This window comes from Bubalus kerabau, chromosome 6 (genome assembly GCF_029407905.1).
Source record: "Bubalus kerabau isolate K-KA32 ecotype Philippines breed swamp buffalo chromosome 6, PCC_UOA_SB_1v2, whole genome shotgun sequence".
Lineage (NCBI taxonomy): Eukaryota > Metazoa > Chordata > Mammalia > Artiodactyla > Bovidae > Bubalus > Bubalus kerabau.
The window spans coordinates 43,719,783-43,738,987 of record NC_073629.1 but is presented as its reverse complement, the minus strand read 5'-3'; the positions used below and the strand labels follow the sequence as shown (position 1 = coordinate 43,738,987).

Genomic DNA, 19,205 nt, shown 5'->3' with positions numbered 1-19,205 from the left:
CCTTGCCTGAGGAGACACAGCCAAAAAGATATTATTAAGACCAGTGTCAAAGAGAGTACTGCCTACATTTTCTTCCAGAAGTTTTGTGGTTTCAATTCTTTTATTTAAGTCTTTAATCCATTTTGAATTTATTTTTGTGCATAATGTGAGAGAGTTTTCCATTTGGATTCTTTTGCATTATAACTGTCCAGTTTTTCCAACATCATTTATTGAAGAGGCTGTCTTTCCTACACTGTGTATTCTTGCCTGCTTTGTTGTAGATTAGCTGCCTAAAGGCACTTCTCACAGAATTAGAATAAATAATTCTAAAAAATGAGCAGAGACACAAAGACTTCAAATAGCCAAAACAATCTTGAGAAAGAAGAGCTAAAGGTATCTCTTGCTCTTACTTCAGACTATACTACAGAGCTATAGTCATCAAAGCAGTGTGGTACTGGCACAAAAACAGACAGACACACAGATCAGTAGAACAGAATAGAGGCCTCAGAAATGAACTCATACTTGTATGTGCAATTAATTTTCACAAACATTTTTTAATTTTAAGAGTTATATATTTTAAAATTCATTTATGTGTAGACTCTGGCAAGTGATACTAGTTTTCCATTTAAAGAAATGGTATAAACTACTTTAGAATGAATTAAATTAAAAGATTGTGTCTATTCATAAAGAGAACATAAATAGAAATGATAATACATGGTGCTACGTGTGGTAGCAGAAGTTGAGAAAGTTGATGCATGATTAACTGAAGTTTGTGAAACATTGGCTTATTGGAAATAATATATATTATACTTGCTTATAGTACTATACTTTAATTGTTAAATAAAAATCTCACAGCCATTGGTCATACATATATGTTAGAATGTTAGCTCTTTAAGAATCTTTTTGGAGAAGGCAATGTCACCCCACTCCAGTAGTTAAAAGTTAAAAGAGTTATTTGGATCTTGATGTGTGGCATCAGTGTTTTGTGTGTGTGTGTTCTTAGTTACTCAGTTGTGTCCAGCTCTTTGTGACCCCATGGACTGTAGCCCTCCAGGCTCCTCTGTCCATGGGGATTCTCCAGGCAAGAATACCAGAGTGGGTTGCCATGCCCTCCTCTAGGGGATCTTCCCAACCCAGGGATTGAACCCAGTTTTCCCACATTGCATCAGTGTTAATGAAGCAGAAAAAAATGAGTCTAATTGGTTGACTCCTAAATGTGGGCTCAGCTGGTAAAGAATCCGTCTGCAGTGTGGGAGACCTGGGTTTGATCCCTGGAGTGGGAAGATCCCCTGGAGAAGGGAAAGGCTACCCACTCCTGTATTCTGGGCTGGAGAATTCCATGGATTGTGTAGTCCATGGGGTCGCAAAGAGTCAGCCATGACTGAGCAACTTTCACTTCAATAAGTTAGTTAGGAGTAAGAACATATATGTTAAATGTTATGCTATTGAGAAGAGTTATAGGACTTCCTGGCAAAGAGTGGGAAAATTTTATAAAAGCCATGCATGTACTCACTAATTTCGGGGTAAATTGTTAAAGGGCTTCCCTTGGCTCAATGGTAAAGAATACGCCTGCCAACACAAGAGATGTGGGTTTGATCTCTGGGTAGGGAAGATCCTCTCGAGAAGGAAATGGTGACCCACTCCAGTATTCTTGACTGGGAAATCTCATCAACAGAGGAGGCTGGCAGGCTACAGTCCATAGGATCACAAAAGAGTTGAACACTACTTAGCGACTAAACAACAACAACAAAACCAAGCACTATACAAAGGGCTTTTGTTAAATTTTATCAATCAAAAGTTGGGGAAGATTCTTCCAGTTTGGATTCATATATGCTAATATCTAGTGAGCAGAGCATTATTTTTTTTTCCTGAGAAACAGAAAATCAGGATATTTAGAAGATGCTTTGGAGTTAATTTTATTCAGCAATTACTTTTAGAAATATTAAGAGTATCTGGGAACAATTTTTTGAGTATTAGTTAAATATAGACTTTATTTTTAGCAAGATACACATTTAATACTTTGTAAATGATTTAGTTATTCCACATTTAAAAAAAATAAATGAATATACATTAGTACATAATACAAGAAATGTGAAGATAGTAGAAAATATATAGTCCTCCCTCCTCCCACTAATCTTTCTCCAGCCCTATTCCTTACACACAACTCCTATTAACAGTTTGAAGTCACATAATTTTAAAAGCCAGTGTAATGGCCTTTGTAAATTTGAAGAGTAGGGATCTTTGTTTTTGTCCCAGATTCTGCTTGCATTGCCTGTATCTGTATTTTTAGGCAGATGTGATGTGTGGAATTACTGTGGGCTTTGGATTCAGATCAGAATTGGAATTCTAACTGCATCACAGAGCAGCCATGAGAGTTTGGGAAGTTCCTTACCTTTCTGAGCTTTAGGTTCCTCAACAGCAAAGGCTTAATAAATTTGTTTTATTTCTAAACTCTAGTCTTTCTCTTTTTAGTCAGTGGCATATCAAAGAAGACCTGGCATAAGAATCCAAGACATTTTTTCTCCTGGAAAGATGGAATTTGCCATTTTAATGACCCCAGCATGCATGTATTCAGTGATGCACTGTTTTATTAGAATATTTCACCACTCTCCCAAGTACCTATCATCAGGTTGGAAAAGGACATTGCATTTACCTGCCCCTAGAATATTCCTGGAATTTAGATGGCCTCTGTTGAGTTTCACTTTGCACTTATTAATGATTAAAGCACTGGGATAAAAATAAAAACAAAGACTCTCATCTTACAGTGTGAGAATATGGGTCATGTGTGCTAAGTCATGCAGGTAAGATGAGTAGCAAAACTCAGTGGGGTAACCGGTCTAGAGAAGTCTTTCATGTGGGCTGTTAACTCCCTCCTGTAGAATGATTGCCTCAAAATTAAATGGAGTTAATGTAATTGCTCCTGAGAAGGGAAATGTATTTTGCTTTTCAAAGATGGTTGTATAAACTTTAATTATCTAATCCAAACACAGGAGCTTTCTACAAACAGCTTTCTCTTTTAGCAGGCATAGTCAACTTGCAAATACTGCTGCATCTTTAGGCTTGAAAAATCATTGCATTATAACCAAACCTGTTGAGTATTATATAATCTACCCATTAGGGAACAACAAACTCCTGTTTTAATGTTGGTTACTGAAAATGGTTTTTAAAGCTAGGGTTGGTTTAAGTGAATTTTTGTAATCATTTTACCTGCAACTCGAGATGTGGTTCTCCACTGGTGGAATCTGCGTCTCCTGTCTTGATCATTCTTTTACCATAGTTTCATTTTCCCTGCTGTTTTTGTTTCATATTCAGTTCACTTTGTTTGGTATGTGCTTTATCAGACCTTGTTTACTTGTCATAGGAATATGGAACTTTCTTAATAAAAGTTAGAAGTATTTTTATATATTTATTTTAGCTTTCTTTTTTTAGAGAATTGAGTTGTTTTCTAGTCTTGAACTTACTAATAATTAAATACATGTAATATATTGCTACCGGAATAGCTTAAAGCTCAAAGAAACTTCGTAAGCAGAGAATAAACCCTACTTTTTAAGAACTGGAACTCTGTCATTTTTGTTGTTGAAACGCATAGGGTTTTTTGTTTTGTGTTTTGTTTCTTGGCTGTTCTATGTGGTATTCAGGATCTTAGTTCCCCAACCAGGGGTCCAACCTGTTCCCCCTGCACTGGGAGCATGGAGTCTTAATCACTGGACCACCAGGGAAGTTCCATGCATGGGGTTTTGATGTTGGGACATATTAAGGAAATAATGCCATTAATTCTAGGTAGAGAGGATTTTAGGGATCAAATTTGATTCAAACTGTAGAGGAAAAGGATCAGTGCTCTTGTCTGAGAATTAAAATATTAAACTGCACTTAGAATAAAATCAAACTCTCATCATGGTTTGCAGGGCTCTTCACTGACTTTCCCTTCTTCCCCCTTCCTAGCCTCTGATCTTCTCTGTCCAGCTCACCAAGCGCTCTCCCCACTCAAGGACCTAGCCCCTTCTGTCCCCCCTTTCCCTTAGCTATTCCATGGGTTTCCTCCTACATCTTTCCCAGAGACCCCTTCCTGACTACTTCGAGGTATTAAGTAGGTCTCTCGTTCCAGGACTCTGCTTATTTCCTTTTCAGCACTTATTTCAGGCTGTATTTAATTTTTAATAAATAATTTATTAATTATTGTTTTTGCCTCTCAAGAACATAAAGTCTATTAAGAAAGGTGGCAATTCCTCATACAGTGCCTGGCATCTATTATATATTGTCAATAAGTTGATTAAGTGGAAATAGTTTACTGGTTTTAAGAATTCTTTTTTATTTGTTTCTTTATTTAAGATAGTTTATCCTGCTGGTCTGGAGGGATTTAAACATCCTTAACATCAAAAACCAAGCCAGTATGTTTTCCAGTGCTCTTACCTGCATGCATTTCCTCTCATTTCATTGTGATTTTATTGATTGTTTAGAGAGCAACATAGGCATTGCTCAGAGCAGACAGAGAACTCAGTAGATCTCCCATGGGTCCTGTACCCTGAGATGTCTTTCAGAATTCACCAGGAACTAAATTACTTCACAGCAGATCTTCTGTGAAGGACAGAGAACTCTATATTGGTCTTTGGTGAACACACAGTTCAATCATGGAGGTACAATTATTCTGTTCCCTAGAGAAAGCCCTGCCATTATTTCTGTTCAACGTGCCTTTAAACAGCCCTGGATGGCCCCTTTATGGGTTTTCCCTGTGTCTTTTGGAGAAGGAAATGGCAACCCACTCCAGTACTTTTGCCAGGAAAATTCCATGGACAGAGGAGCCTGGTAGGCTACAGTCCACAGGGTTGCAAAGAGTCAGACACGACTGAGCAACTTCTTTCCCGTGTCTTTAAGCTCTTACTCATCCTTAAGCCAAAGGCTGCTGTTCAGCTGTAAGCTGAAAAGGAAAGTTTGGCAGCCTGCTTGCTGTCTAAAGATCAACATTATCACCATGACAGTTGTCACATTCAGAGGGAAAGAACGCAAATGCAAATTTGGTGAGTAATTAAAATTAGTTTTGTGTCATGCTTTGGTCGTATTCTAAATGTTGCTATTTATTTGTCTTAGGTAATCTATTTAAAGAAGACACCAGAAGAAGCCTACAGAGCACTCCTCTCTGGCTCAAACCCCCCCTATCTTCCATTCAGGTATAACTGTTTGTGAGACTTGAGCTATGTATAGCACTTTGCTAGGCAGCTCACTATTTTAGAGTTGGATTCTTGTGTTTTTTAACTGTATTAACACTATGACTGTGATGTTATGTGGAATGAAATGAGACTCGTGTTTATTATTTCATTTTTTTAGAGATCCCCTCCCCCATCTAGTAAGAATAAAATAGCTTTCTCTTTTTAGGAATTATTTTTTTCCTTGAATTCTTTCTGTGTCTTGATGATTTAAGCATGAAGAGTACATGGTTTATGACCTAATTAACCATGTCAAGATTTGTTAAATTTCAATAATCAGGTAAAGAATCCATCTGCAATGTGAGAGACCTGGATTTGATCTCTGGGTTGGGAAGAACCCCCAGAGAAGGGAAAGGCTACCCACTCCAGTATTCTGGCCTGAAAAATTCCATGAACTGTATAGTCCATTGAATCGCAAAGAGTTGGACACGACTGAGTGACTTTCACTTGCATATCACTGATTCATCCATTCTTTCTTTCATTTTGTGAGCATTGATTGAGCTCTGACCAAATGTCAGGGACTGGAAATATAGAATAAGACCCTGAAAGTACCTTCCCAGATGCACATCTTTAGTGGGGACCCTAAATCACTTGTTCAGCAGACACATCTAGCTTCCATCCTGAGAAAGGCTGTCTCTCATTACAGTGTTGGAAAACGATATTTTGTAAGTATCACTTGAAGATGTTTTAAAATTTCAGGTGAACTTGAGCTTATTTGCAGAGTAGAAGGGAACATATATCAGAACTTCCACAACAGACATCTCTGATAGAATTGAGAATGATTCTAATATTTTTGCCTTGTTATTAGTGTACAAATCTACAAGCATATGGATTGCTTATTATTGTTACTAATATCAAAATTACCAACAATAAAGAAAGAACAGGAAAAATTGAGGAGACCTCTTTGTGTTCATTACTCTCCTGAAACTCACGAAAGCAGGTCCCAGTGCCTCACACTTAAAGGTGCTTTTTGTAAATATTTATTCTAATGAATAAATTAAGACTGAACCCTCTGAGATTCAGAGGATTCCCACCTCTGTTTCTTGACCACAGAAAAGAGTATTATTAGACACAGGGTGGGTGTCAAGGAGAGGAGGAGTAGGGGGTGACAGCGCCTAGTATGCTTCAGCTTCTCAGTGAAGCAAGGGGTGAAGTACTGGAATTGGGACAGTGAGAGGAAAATAACCTCAAGCAGCCTGGAGGATAAGCTAATTAGACATTGAAGGGCAGATAGAAGAGGGCAGATTATGAGAAATGTGTGTTAGTTGCTCAGTTGTGTCCAGCACTTTACGATCCCATGGACTGTAGCCTGCCAGGCCTTCCTGTATGGGATTCTCCAGGCAAGAGTACTGGAGTGGATAGCCATTCCCTTTTCCAGGGGATGTTCCCAGCCCAGGGATCAAAGCCAGGTCTCCTGCATTGCAGGCAGATGCTTTACCACTGGGCTTCCCTAGTGGCTCAGTTGGTAAAGCATCTCCCTAAAATGCAGGAGACCCAGATTTGATCCCTGGGTCAGGAAAAGATCCCCTGGAGAAGGAAATGGCAACCCACTCCAGGACTCTTGCCTGGAGAATTCCATGGACAGAGGAGCCTGGTGGGCTACAGTCCATAGGATTGCAAAGAGTAGGACTCCGTGATTGTGCAACTTTCACTTTCACTTTTCTTTACCACTAGCGCCACCTGGGAGGCCCAGGATTATGAGAGGAGAGTTTTAATGGTGATGAGAAAGCAGTTATTTTCTTCCACTTCTAGTGCCTTCTAGAATTTGAAAGTTTTTTGTACAATATAATTCTGTTTTTTAGAAAAGCATAATTGTTTTAGTCAGTTTGGGCTGTACCATAGCCTGGGTGAGTTGTAAATAACTGAAGTTTATTTCTCATGGTTCTACAGTCTAATCAGGGACTAGCATGGTCAAGTTCTGGTGAGAGGCCTCTTCATGGATGCAGCCTGCTCACCTCTTGCTGTGTCCTCACATAGTGGAGAGAGGGCAGAAAAACTCTGTGGGGTTCTTTTTTAAAAGAGCATTCATCTCAATCATGAGGGCTCCACCCTCATAACTTAATTACTTCCCAAGGTCCCACTTCCTAATACAATCCCATTAGGGGTTAGGTTTTCAACATATGACTTTTGGGGGACACAAACATTCAGTTCATTGTGGTAATGATAATATTAATTACTTCTTAAATTCTAAGCAAAGTGGTTAAGAGTGTATGATTTGACGGCAGAGACTCTGCCTGGGTTTGAAGATTTGTTCTGCTCTTTTCTGTATATAGTAAGTAAGTACATGTAATTTGGGCAAATTACTTATCCTTTCTGAGTTTCAGCTTCCTTTTCTGTACAATGGCTTCAAGGCTATCTTAGAGATGAAATGAGGTAATGCTGTATCACTGTCCTGCTGCAGTACCTGGTTTGTGTTTTTCTCGTTGTTGTTAGTACTATTACTATTTATTAATAAGACATAAGGATTATCCATAGGATATAAAATGAATAGGAAGTGTTTCTAATGATCACACATTCTAGTAGGGGCAGGTGGCTCTATAGGCACATAATTAATTATTTAAAAACTGGGTTGTATAAAAATAGAAGAAAAGATTCTGACAGAAATGTGAGAAAGTATCAGACTCATTTAAACTGAACTTTTAAAGGGTTTGGAGGTAGAGAGTGGAGGAGGGAAAGTTCGCCATGAGTGTGCCCTGCTGGACAGTCCTGGAAGGCATTGTGTCTGAGACAACTTCCAACATTGGTAGGAACCATAGCATCCATGGTGAGAAAGGGGCCTACAACTGTGAAGGGATCATAGATGTACTTTTCCTTGAGACAGTGATGATTCTTTAAATTTTTTTTTAAATCAGAAAAATGTATATAGTTTTTGTTGTTATTTTGAAAACAGCGCATGTACCTCAGAATTGTAATGCTGTAACATTGGTCAAATTGTAATTCCAGTCAATAGGCCCAGTGGGCAATGTATCTATTCAGGCATTTTAAGTGGAAAATATATATTAATTTTTATGCTTTTAATGTTATCCACTCAAAATTCATGGGAGATGTATTTGTTTCACAAGCCAGATGAGCCTTGTTATCCTTAATTGTCAATTTAGATGAAGATATTGAGGAGGAGAAGGAAAGAATGAATATTTCCTTTAAGCATAACTTTATTTTAGCTTATATGTGATAGGTAATTAGTTTCCTGAGAACTAGAATTTTTCAATAATCGATAAGATTGGAATGGAAGAAAAGATAGTAAGAAAATTATTACTACTACATAGAATTAAATCATAATTTTTATAGTTGTAGCCTATTTTTCCAAATTGTTTTTATTTAAATATTTGAAAATATTTATGTGGTTAAATACATTAACGTGGTTTAAATATTTTTAAAATATATAACAAGGTATTATTGAAAAATCTGTCTCCCACCCTTGATTCTTATCTATCTGGTCCTTTCCAGTATCTTCTGGTATTGGTTTATTCTATATCCTTGTAGAGTTTCTTTATGCATATATAAGCAAATAAAGATATTATTTAGTCTTTTAAGTCTAAAAAAAGTCTTATATTTCCCATTTTATCATTTATCATTTATTTATATATCCCATTTATAAAATGTGACATATTATATGTACTATTCTGCATTTTGATTTTTTTCCCCCTTAACTCATCTTGGATATCTTTTTACACAAGTACATAGAGAGCATCCCTCCTCATTTTGTCATGCTGCTGCTGCTGCTGCTGCTAAGTCACTTCAGTCGTGTCCGACTCTGTGTGACACCATAGACTGCGATATAATGTACAAAGTGCATTTAACCAGTCTCTCTCAGGTAGACATTTAGATCATTTCCTGTCTTTTAAACTGTAGCTTTTTAATTCAGATGATCTCAAATGTCTTTTAGAAGAAACTGAGATAATACTCTGGAGAATATCATAGTATTGCTGTTAGACCTAAAAAGTTTGAGTAATGTGTTTACCAGAAAAAAGAATGCTTAACACAGACATCGGACATTTTTTTCTTAGTTTAGGCACCTATTTCCAACTAAAAGTTTGATCTTGAACATATTGTATGTTGTGTTTTTTGATAACACCATGAGTTGTATTTATATTAAGTTGCATTTCTAAGTCCATACTCTTTGTAAATCATACATTTGAAGCAGAAAATACTACACAATGTGCATTTATAATTCAGTGAAAAATGTAGTTGAAAGAATACTACTAGTTTTCTGGAATTTTATTACAGAAACAGTTTTTTCTCCTAACGCTGACATAAGATGTGAAGTGATTTTAGTCTACAGCCCAGATCAACTTAAGGCTGATGCAGTACTATTAAGAATCATTTTTATACTAGTTCTGGTCAGCCATCATCACCTTGGCCTTCCTTTGATCTAGGGTTTCATTCCATTTATTGTTAAATTACACTTCTGTGTTCATTCTCTAGATTTTTTTAATCCTTCTTTCTTTATTAATACTTTTGCATTAATCTGCATTGATTCTGCATTAATTTGCATAATTCTACATTAATCTTTCTGCATTAACACTTCTATTTAAAAAACAGAAATTTGCAAAAGGAACTTCTATTTAAATGTGATTGTTTTATTGTCTAAGTATTAAGAAAAATGAAGAGAGTTTTGAAGGCCTGTTGAAGTGTGAGTGGTATCTTTATATGCCCTCTTTACTGAAATGCCTGTGTTGCTGTTTGTGCTATACATAGTTTTAGTGTCTTTCTAATAAAAGTGTTTTAAGGTTTAAATTTAAATAATGCTGTTCTTCAACATTTTATTGATTTAACAAAAATTTACTGGAGCAGTCTCTTCTGTAGTGACTTGGCTCATTTTTCTAGAGAAGTTTGGCAGGTCCTGTGCCTATAATTTACTATTACATTTTGTTCATGGCCCATTACGTTTGCTACATAAACCATGAAAGCAAATGTCTTATATTGTGATTATTTGTTTGCAGAGCTGACTCTCCATCAAGTATAGCAGAGTCTTCTCTCAAGGACTGGGATTAGACTCTTCTTATTTGTGTGCCAGGGAATAATACATACACTAATTAATTTATTGCTTTTTCTGTGCATGTCACTGTGATAGTCTATGGATTTAAAGGTTATTAGGACAACCAGGTGGAGAAGGCAATGGCACCCCACTCCAGTACTCTTGCCTGGAAAACCCCATGGGTGGAGGAGCCTGGTAGGCTACAGTCCATGGGATCGCAAAGAGTCTGACACGACTGAATGACTTCGCTTTCACTTTTCACTTTAATGCATTGGAGAAGGAAATGGCAACCCACTCCAGTGTTCTTGCCTGGAGAATCCCAGGGATGGGGGAGCCTGGTGGGCTGCCGTCTATGGGGTCATACAGAGTCAGACACAACTGAAGCGACTTAGCAGCAGTAGCAGCAGCAGCAGCAGGACAACCAGGTACCTGCTCTAGGGAACTCAGTGTGTAGTTTGTGTATGTGTAGGTATGTAAAGTAGTTAAAGGGTCTCATTAAAGTTTGGAATTAGGAGGTGTGGGAATATTGAGGAAGGAGGTTTAACACTGGAACTGGAGATTGGAGATGTTAGGGATAGGTGCCATGAATGCCTTTCACTTTAAGATGAAAATGGAGAATAAAAATGCAGGAATTGGTCTTAGATGCTGTAATTTTTCATATTTATGGCATAGATGATCTTTTTATAATGATAAGTTAGGTAGGATACTGTATAATGTTTACAGTGTATTGTTTTAACTAAAAGTACTATCTGATTGAGTTTTTCTATTTGTAAACTTTTTTATTTTTTAAATTATGAAAATGTAACACATTTATAGGAGACTTGGAAAATACAGAACAAAGTTACATAGTTCCACTATATATTACAATTATTTAAGTAGATAAATTAAGATTTTAGAGTTTCAATATCAAACTCTCAAAAATTAATAGAATGAATACACAGAGAAATAGAAGGATAGAGTAGACCTGAAAAGCACTATGAACCAATTCAACATAATTAAGATTTATACAATTTTTACACAGTGAGTGAGTGAAAGTTGCTCAGTTGTGTCTGACTCTTTCCGACCCTATGGACTATATAGTCCACGGAATTCTCCAGGCCAGAATACTGGAGTGCGTAGCCTTTCCCTTCTCCAGGGGGTCTTCCCAACCCAGGGATCAAACCCAGGTCTCCCACATATCAGGCGGATTCTTTATTAGCTGAGCCACAAGGGAAGCCCTGCTGCTGCTGCTGCATCGCTTCAGTCGTGTCCGACTCTGTGCGACCCCATAGACAGCAGCCCACCAGGCTCCCCCGTCCCTGGGATTCTCCAGGCAAGAACACTGGAGTGGGTTGCCATTTCCTTCTCCAATGCATGAAAGTGAAAAGTGAAAGGGAAGTTGCTCAGTCATGTCCGACTCTTAGCGACCCCATGGACTGTAGCCCACCAAGCTCCTCCGTCCATGGGATTTTCCAGGCAAGAGTACTGGAGTGGGGTGCCATTGCCTTAGGATACAAATGCTATTCAAGTTCCTCCAGACTACAAACTAGGAGACACTGGAACATATCCAGGGACATAAGACCGGGTGCAAAATTTGATGGTCTAAAGGTATTTTAATCATGCAGAGCCTGTTCTTTTATCACTGTGGAATAATGTGAGGTTTTCTATTTGGATTTATCTTACAAATTGTAAATAACCTAGCTAAAAATTCACTAAAGATGAAGCAAATTTAAGAAAAGGTTTAGATAGATTTACTGCTCATTCTTTTTTCCTTCCAGTTTGATAGACATATAATTGATATACAACACTGTATAAATTTAAAGTGTACAGCAGAATGACTTGACATCCATATATTGTGGAATAATTACCACAGTAAGTTTAGTTAACATTTATTACCTCAGGTAGTTACAATTTTTTTATGATGAGAACTTTTAGGATCTACTCCCTGAAGAACTTTCAAATATGCCATACAGCAGTGTTATCTCTAGTCATCATGCTGTGCTGTATATCCCCAGTACTTGTTTATCTTATAACTGGAGGCTTGTACCTTTTGACCATCTTCGTTCAATTCTCCCACTCCTACCTCCATCTGCTGCCTGTCCTTGATTACTATACGTATAGTAGACTTTGGTGGCATTTAAATTTCTTCTTGGTGTGAAACTCAAGGGGTATTTGTTGTGATGTTATGTCTGCAGTTTTAGGGTGTTCCATTTAATTGGAAAGTAAATGTGTCGAAAGCTATACTTTTCACTTTACTAGAATTGCCCATGTATTTATCAAGAGTTTAACTTAAAACTAGAGGAAAAGAGTATATTTCACCTACTTTAATTCTTAGAGTCCATTCATCTTTACTGTAGGCTTGGCAGTTGGCCGTCAAAGGAACAAGGGGCTTTTCATTTCTCAGGCCAGAGTCACAGAGTTTGAATTGGCGAGCCTGGTATGAGTCTTTTTAGGTTCTCTTCTGTCAGTCACTGTACTACCAAATTTATAGTCTGTACTGTTGACCAGTCATTCTACAAAGTCATATTAATTGCAGCCTGTCTATGAAATCACCAACCCTTAGTGGAATTCCTAGATTATTTTCCTGGTAGTCAATGGCAGTGGTTTTTAAGTCTGCATTTTTGGGTGTTCATAAAACTGTTTGTGAAAACTCTCTAAATCTCTCCTAACATTGAAAAGGTAACCTGTCTAAATTGTACAACTCTGCTTTTATATCTTTTTTTGTGCTTTTAAATTCACTTTGCACTTCTTGTTTTGTTGGTCCATATGTATTAGCTTGGTAACTTTTTTGGTATTGATGATTCATAAATCTGCTAAAACCCAATTTTTCTGTGACATATAAAATTAAATGGGGAATACAACCATATAGAAAATAAACAACATCAGGGTCCCAGTTTCAAAGACAAATACAGAAAACATGACTTAAAAAATAATGGCTTTAGATGCAGAGGTGAGGATGAGATAGGGTGCTATGCTGACATCCAATGAAATAAAGCTGGTTGAATGTTGGCTGTCTTGTCACCAGTTGTTAAGTGTAGTGTGTGTTTTGTTTTGTAATTTTTTTTGGTTGGTCTCATCCTGTATAGATCCAGGAACATATTTTTGCATGGCGAATTTGTTTTAGCTTGAATAAGAGGCTTATAGTCAGTGTTTCCCTAAGGTATATTGCTTCTCATGTGTTTGTGTGCTAAGTCGCTTCAGTCGTGTCTGACTGTGACCCCCAGGCTCCTCTGTCTATGGGAGGCTGCAGGCAAGAATACTGGAGTGGGATGCCATGTCCTCCTCCAGGGGACCTTCCCGACCCAGGGATCGAACCCGTGTCTCTTACGTCACCTGCATTGGCAAGTGGGTTCTTTACCACGTGTGTCACCTGGGAAGCCCCATTTACTTGTTTTTTAGAAGTCTGGGAAGCTTTTAAAAAAGATTGCTGCTGGTTCTACTTCCCAAAATTCTGATATAAGTGGCCTGAGGTGAAGTCTGGGTGTTGGGATTTTTAAAAAGTACCAAAATGATTCCAATATGCTGCCAAGGTTGTGAACTACTGCTCTGTAAGATTTGTTGTTGTTGTTCAGTCACCCAGTTGTGTCTGACTCTTTGGGACCCCATGGACTACAGCACGCCAGGCCCCACTGACCCTCACCATATTCGGGAGTTTGCCCAAGTTCGTGTCCATTGCATTGGTGTTGCTATCCCGCCATCTTACCCTCTGACACCCTCTTCTCCTCTTGCCTTCAATCTTTCCCAGCATCAAGGTCTTTTCCAATAAGTAGACTCTTCTCATCAGGTGGCCAAAGTATTGGAGCTTCAGCTTCAGCATCAGTCCTTCCAATGAATATTCAGGATCTATTTCCTTTAGGATGGACAGGGCTCTTTCTGTTAACATTCAGCAGAACTAGCCTTCTGAAACTCTAGGGCACATTTCCTGATCCACACCTGTGTGGAACAAAATAGGTCTCTTGGGATTAGAATAATAAGTTGCCATTTGTGGAAATGCTTTTGTGCTGTTTCCTTAGTCTTAGAAATAGATGGTGTGTTAAATAGTGGTATTTTATCTAATAGGAATAGGAATCTAACAGGAACAGGAGTTTTCTCTTAAAGCTGACTTGATATCAGAAAACCTTCCTTAATAGAGAACCCACAAACCTCTCCCTGCTGCTGCTACTGCTGCTAAGTCGCTTCAGTCGTGTCCGACTCTGTGCGACCCCATAGACGGCAGCCCACGAGGCTCCCCTGTCCCTGGGATTCTCCAGGCAAGAACACTGGAGTGGGTTGCCATTTCCTTCTCCAATGCATGAAACTGAAAAGTGAAAGTGAAGTCGCTGAGTCTTGTCCAACTCTTAGCAACCTCATGGACTGCGGCCCACCAGGCTCCTCCATCCTTGGGATTTTCCAGGCAGGAGTACTGGTGTGGGGTGCCATTGTCTTCTCCAACCTCTCCCTAGTAATCCTTTAATGACATTTGTTATTAAAATGAACCCATACTGTTTGTGTTCAGGGATGGGTTTGTTGTGTTTTGGGGATGACCCCTAGTGATATATCAGTTGCTGAGCTAGTAATGTGGTCCTGTCTTAATAGGAAATCTTCTCTGGGCATGCCAGAGCTTGTAGGTCTCAACAAAGGCTCAAAGGGGTCAACCTCTTAGAACTTGGCATTAGGCTGCCTACTTTCTTCTAAAGCAAAGTAAATATGTGCTAGTAGATGTTAGACATAATTATAAAATGTATCTCTTAACATAAAATGTTGAACCAGATATTTGTTAGCTCGAATATGATACTGTAATTTTTGTTTGTATTTCAAAAGGAAAGTTGTCTTTAATACCATGTTTTTTTTCCCCTGAGTATCAAAAATGTAGAAACAAAATTTATTTTATGCTCTAAGACTTTTCTTTCATTCTCAACTTTTCTTTATGATGGCCACTTCTCTGCTTCTCAGTGTTGATCTTTGGAGTCATTTCTGCCTTCATGACTCTTTTTGCTTTTGATGCTTGATGTGATTGGGAAAAAAAAATCTGCATTAGCTTTTTTTTAAAAATAATTTTATTTATTTATTTTTGGCTGTGCTGGCTCTTCGTTGCTTCATGGGTTTTTTTTTTCCTAGTTGTGGTGAGCAGGGGCTTCTCTCAGTTGTGGTTCGAAGGCTTCTCACTGGGGTGGCTCCTGTTGCTGAGCACTGACTCTGGGGCATGGGGGCTTCAGTAGGTGTTGCTCCCAGGCTCTGGAGCAGGCTCACAGGCTCACAGGCTTAGTTGTTCCTCAGCAGGCGGGATCTTCTCAGATCAGGGTTCGAACTTGTGTCTCCTGTATTGGTGGGGCGGATTCTTTACCACGGATGCACCAGGGAAGCCCCTGCCTTAGTTTTGAATAGTGAGGATGGGCTAGTTTCCTGAGTCTTGAAAATAGAAGAGAATAGATTATTCTGTCCAGACTGTTGAATCTATTCTCAACAGCTGGGGTGTATTGAGTAATTTGGACCACCATGAAAAGCAGATTTATCAGGTTTTCTTGTGAAAGTGGTAAATAAGCACCACTATTCAGAATCTGAAAACAGAAACAACTGTCAAGGTCTGTATGACCCACTAAATACACAGAAGGAAGTGAGTTATATCTTTTTTTTTTCTTTTGAATCATGGCAGTGCTTCAATAGTTTGAGTTGTGAAAATTGGCTCAGATTACTTCTTTTGTTATTCCTGTTTTTATGGTTTCAGATCAGGGTACCAAACTTTTTGTAGTTGGGTAAGTGCCAAATTTTCTGTACTCTTTATAGTACTTTTCGAATAGCCAGCCTTGGTTGATGAAAGTGCTTTGGAATAGTTTGTAGTCTTTTGCCTTAATGAGCATAGGTATTTTGTTGAATGCCTCATATATGAAGGACTTGTTTTCAATAGTGGAGTCAAAGACAATTTACTAGTATTTTTGTCTTTAAGCAAAGTTAAATGTGGTTAAATGGGGGACGCTCAGATATTGATAAAAGGCCCAGAGCACAGCTCTTGGTCTCTTTCTGGTGCCTGTTATTGCTACTTCTAGATAGATTCTGTTTTGCTGATTTATATGACCTTTTAAGCCATGATTTAGAAGTGAATTTTTACATATCTCTGTTTCTTTAGATGAGCAAAATGATTAGTGTATAGCTTTATGTTAAATCTGAAAAGAAGAGATTCTGTGTTGCATTTTTTTGTTAGGTACTGGTTGTGCTCAATTTTTGGCTCTGCCCCATGAAGCCATTTGATTTTGTTTTCATAGTGGGAAATAGCCTTGTCCTCCTCACTAGTTCTTATCAAATACATTTTTATCTTGTAGGTCTAGATAATATTAAACAATTGGCTTATTCTTTTCTAGGGACCTGGTACATATATGTCGTGGATGTGTTCAGAAACTGAAAGCCAGGTGTACTTTAGACAGCTGTATAAAGTATTTTAGTACATTGTCTAATTCCCAGGTATCCATACAAATTAGTCTAGAGCTGAATTGCCTAGAACAGTAGCTACAACCTACATGTACTATTCAGCACTTGGAATTTGTTTAGTCCAAACTGAAATAGACTGTAAGACTACCAAACACACATTAGATTTCAAAGACTTAGTATAAAAAAGTAAAATATCTTATAATTATGTTGATTATGTTCTGAACTGATAATATTTCAGACTGGATTAAACAAAATATATTATTGAAATTGATGTCATTTATTTCTTTTTACTTTAGTATGGGTATGTAAAAATTAAAATTACACATGTGGCTCTCTATTGCATTATATTTCTGTTGGAAAACTATGATCTAGATTACATTTTTGTGACTGTATATAGTTGATGATTACAGATTGTTTTATATAATTTTTACTTTGAAATGTCAGTAGTTCCCAGCCACTTAGAGTTGTTCGGGCATATGTTGAATGGTCTCCTGGTAATGGTCATTCATTCATTCATACAACAGCCACAGCATAGTAATGTGTGCAATACTGTACTAGACTCTGGGCATACAGCATAAAGAACACATTCTCTGTCCTTAGGAAGCTTGGATCTTGTGCTGGTTGTGCAGATGGGATTCAGTTCAGTGGTTGGAACAGTGCTCAGATGACCTTTGAGATCCTTTCTAACCCACTGCTCTGCAGATATTTGCCTACCTTGTAGCTACTTGCTATCCAGAGGATTTGCAGAGAATCATAGAATCAAGACATATAAAGGAGGCATTTCTGTTATTTCTTAGTCCATTTGCTATAGCTCTTTTTTATTCTTTAATGGAATCTCCACATTGTAAACAGTGCAACTCTGTTTTTCATTTTTTTCTTCAAACAACTTCATTACCAGAAATGTTTTCTTACTATTTTGTGTAAATATGTTCTTTCATCTCTGGTTTCATCTGCTTATTATTACCATTTGCAGGGTTGCTTCATTCTGAATTCACAGGTTGCAGGCAGTGGTGTGCTGGTAAACCAGCTCTTTAAGTAAAGAGCATTTGCTGATTTCTGTGGTGTAAATATTCCCACCAAGGCTGATTTGGGCTCTCAAAATTTTTGATTATCTAACAATTGACTCTTGAGAGACTGTAAAAAGATAGCTCTAGGGCAATCAAGTCCTTCCTCTTTGTATCTCTTTGTGGATGGTGATTCTGGTTTTCTTTAATTTTGCTGCTACTACTTCTCTGCAAAATAAATGTAAAAATATGAAAATAAGTAAAAATCCCAGTTGTTTCATCTATTAAAATATTCATACATTTAGTTTTTTATTCAGCAAATATTTATTGACTGCCAGGGATTTTTTATGATAACTTCATAATAGTTTTATGGTTCAGTTGACTATTTTGCCAGAAGTCACATTTAGAAAGATAGAATTGCCGAGGTGGATAGAATTTGGATGGTCAAGCATGAGGCTGAGCTGAATTTGTATTTGGATGTCTCTAGATTCGTCCTGATGTTAGTCTTCTGTATTGGGAGTTATAGACCCATGATTTCTTCTTCAGCAAAGCCGAATGACTAGAAGTCCTGAGTGTTTGGGTATTACCTCATCTCCTGAATGAAGAGCACCCTTGTGTTTGCCTGCTTAAGTGAGTAATGCAATTCATGGTATAACTGTCGTGGTAGATAAGGGTTAGAGCCGTAGTTTTCCCAGGCAGCATAGGACGTGCAAGCTTTTTCCTGTGGTTGATCTCTGTAGGCTTTCAGTGGTCCTTTGTGAGGAAGGTGGAAAAACACGTGTCCTCTTATTCAACTCAGGAACTATTTGGCTCAATAAATATAAATGAATGCATGAATGATTGAGTAAAAAAGCAAATCAGGAGTTAAATAAACAAATGGGAACCATAACTGCAACAAAAACTGTGGGAGTATAAAACTTTGTAGCACATTGGTATAGTGATGTAAATCCTAAAAGCTCCCTTTAACCTCTCTAAAATATCTGTTTTAAAATAAAAGTGTGTTTAATACCACTTGACAAAAGAAAAGAAAATTACTTTGAACATCATTGCTTGTAGCTTTTTTCAATCAATACTCTTTGACAAAGAGAACAGAGGATGATATCAATGGACAAAAGAATTTTGGGTTAATGGAAAGAAAGCTCTTCTTGTTAATGAGAATTGAAGTGTTAGGCCCTTGAGATAGCAAAAGTGGCTGTAGAATATTATCCAACATTTTCTTGGGATGATCTCCCAAGCTTCTTTAATTTAAACACTTACTGACAAACATTTATTGTTTGTTTCATACCAGGCACTATAATAGGTACTAAGGAGACAGTAGGGAGTAATAAACATATAGATGCTGTCTTCTACGTGACTCTTATATATTGAGAGGCAGAGAATCAAATGAACACATCAGGATATAATGTCAAACTGTAGTTAAGTCCAGTGGGGAAAAAATGTTGGGGACCTGATCTAGCCAGAGAGTGGGGCTGGAGGTTTTTCCTCCTGAGATAAGTGATCTATGAGCTGGGAGCTGAAGGGTGAGTAGGGTAACCTAGGCACAGGCAATTGGAGAACATGTGACCTGAGAAGCAAAGGTTCTGTGGTGGGAGCTGAGTGCCTCTCCAAGGAGCTCAGGGAAGGGCATTGTGATGGGTTCAGAGAGCGAGAAGGGAGAGTGAA

General features: G+C 37.9%; 1 protein-coding gene across 9 annotated transcripts in view; it reads left to right on the top strand.

The window, feature by feature from the left end:
- The window catches only part of CDC14A (cell division cycle 14A), a 188,449-nt gene that overhangs the window by 62,108 nt on the left and 107,136 nt on the right, over positions 1-19,205 (top strand). For all 9 annotated transcript variants that reach the window (XM_055584960.1, XM_055584959.1, XM_055584961.1 and 6 more), the window contains one exon: positions 5,065-5,144. In XM_055584960.1, the coding sequence (XP_055440935.1) occupies positions 5,065-5,144 (80 nt within the window). The remainder of the gene's footprint in view (positions 1-5,064; positions 5,145-19,205) is intronic.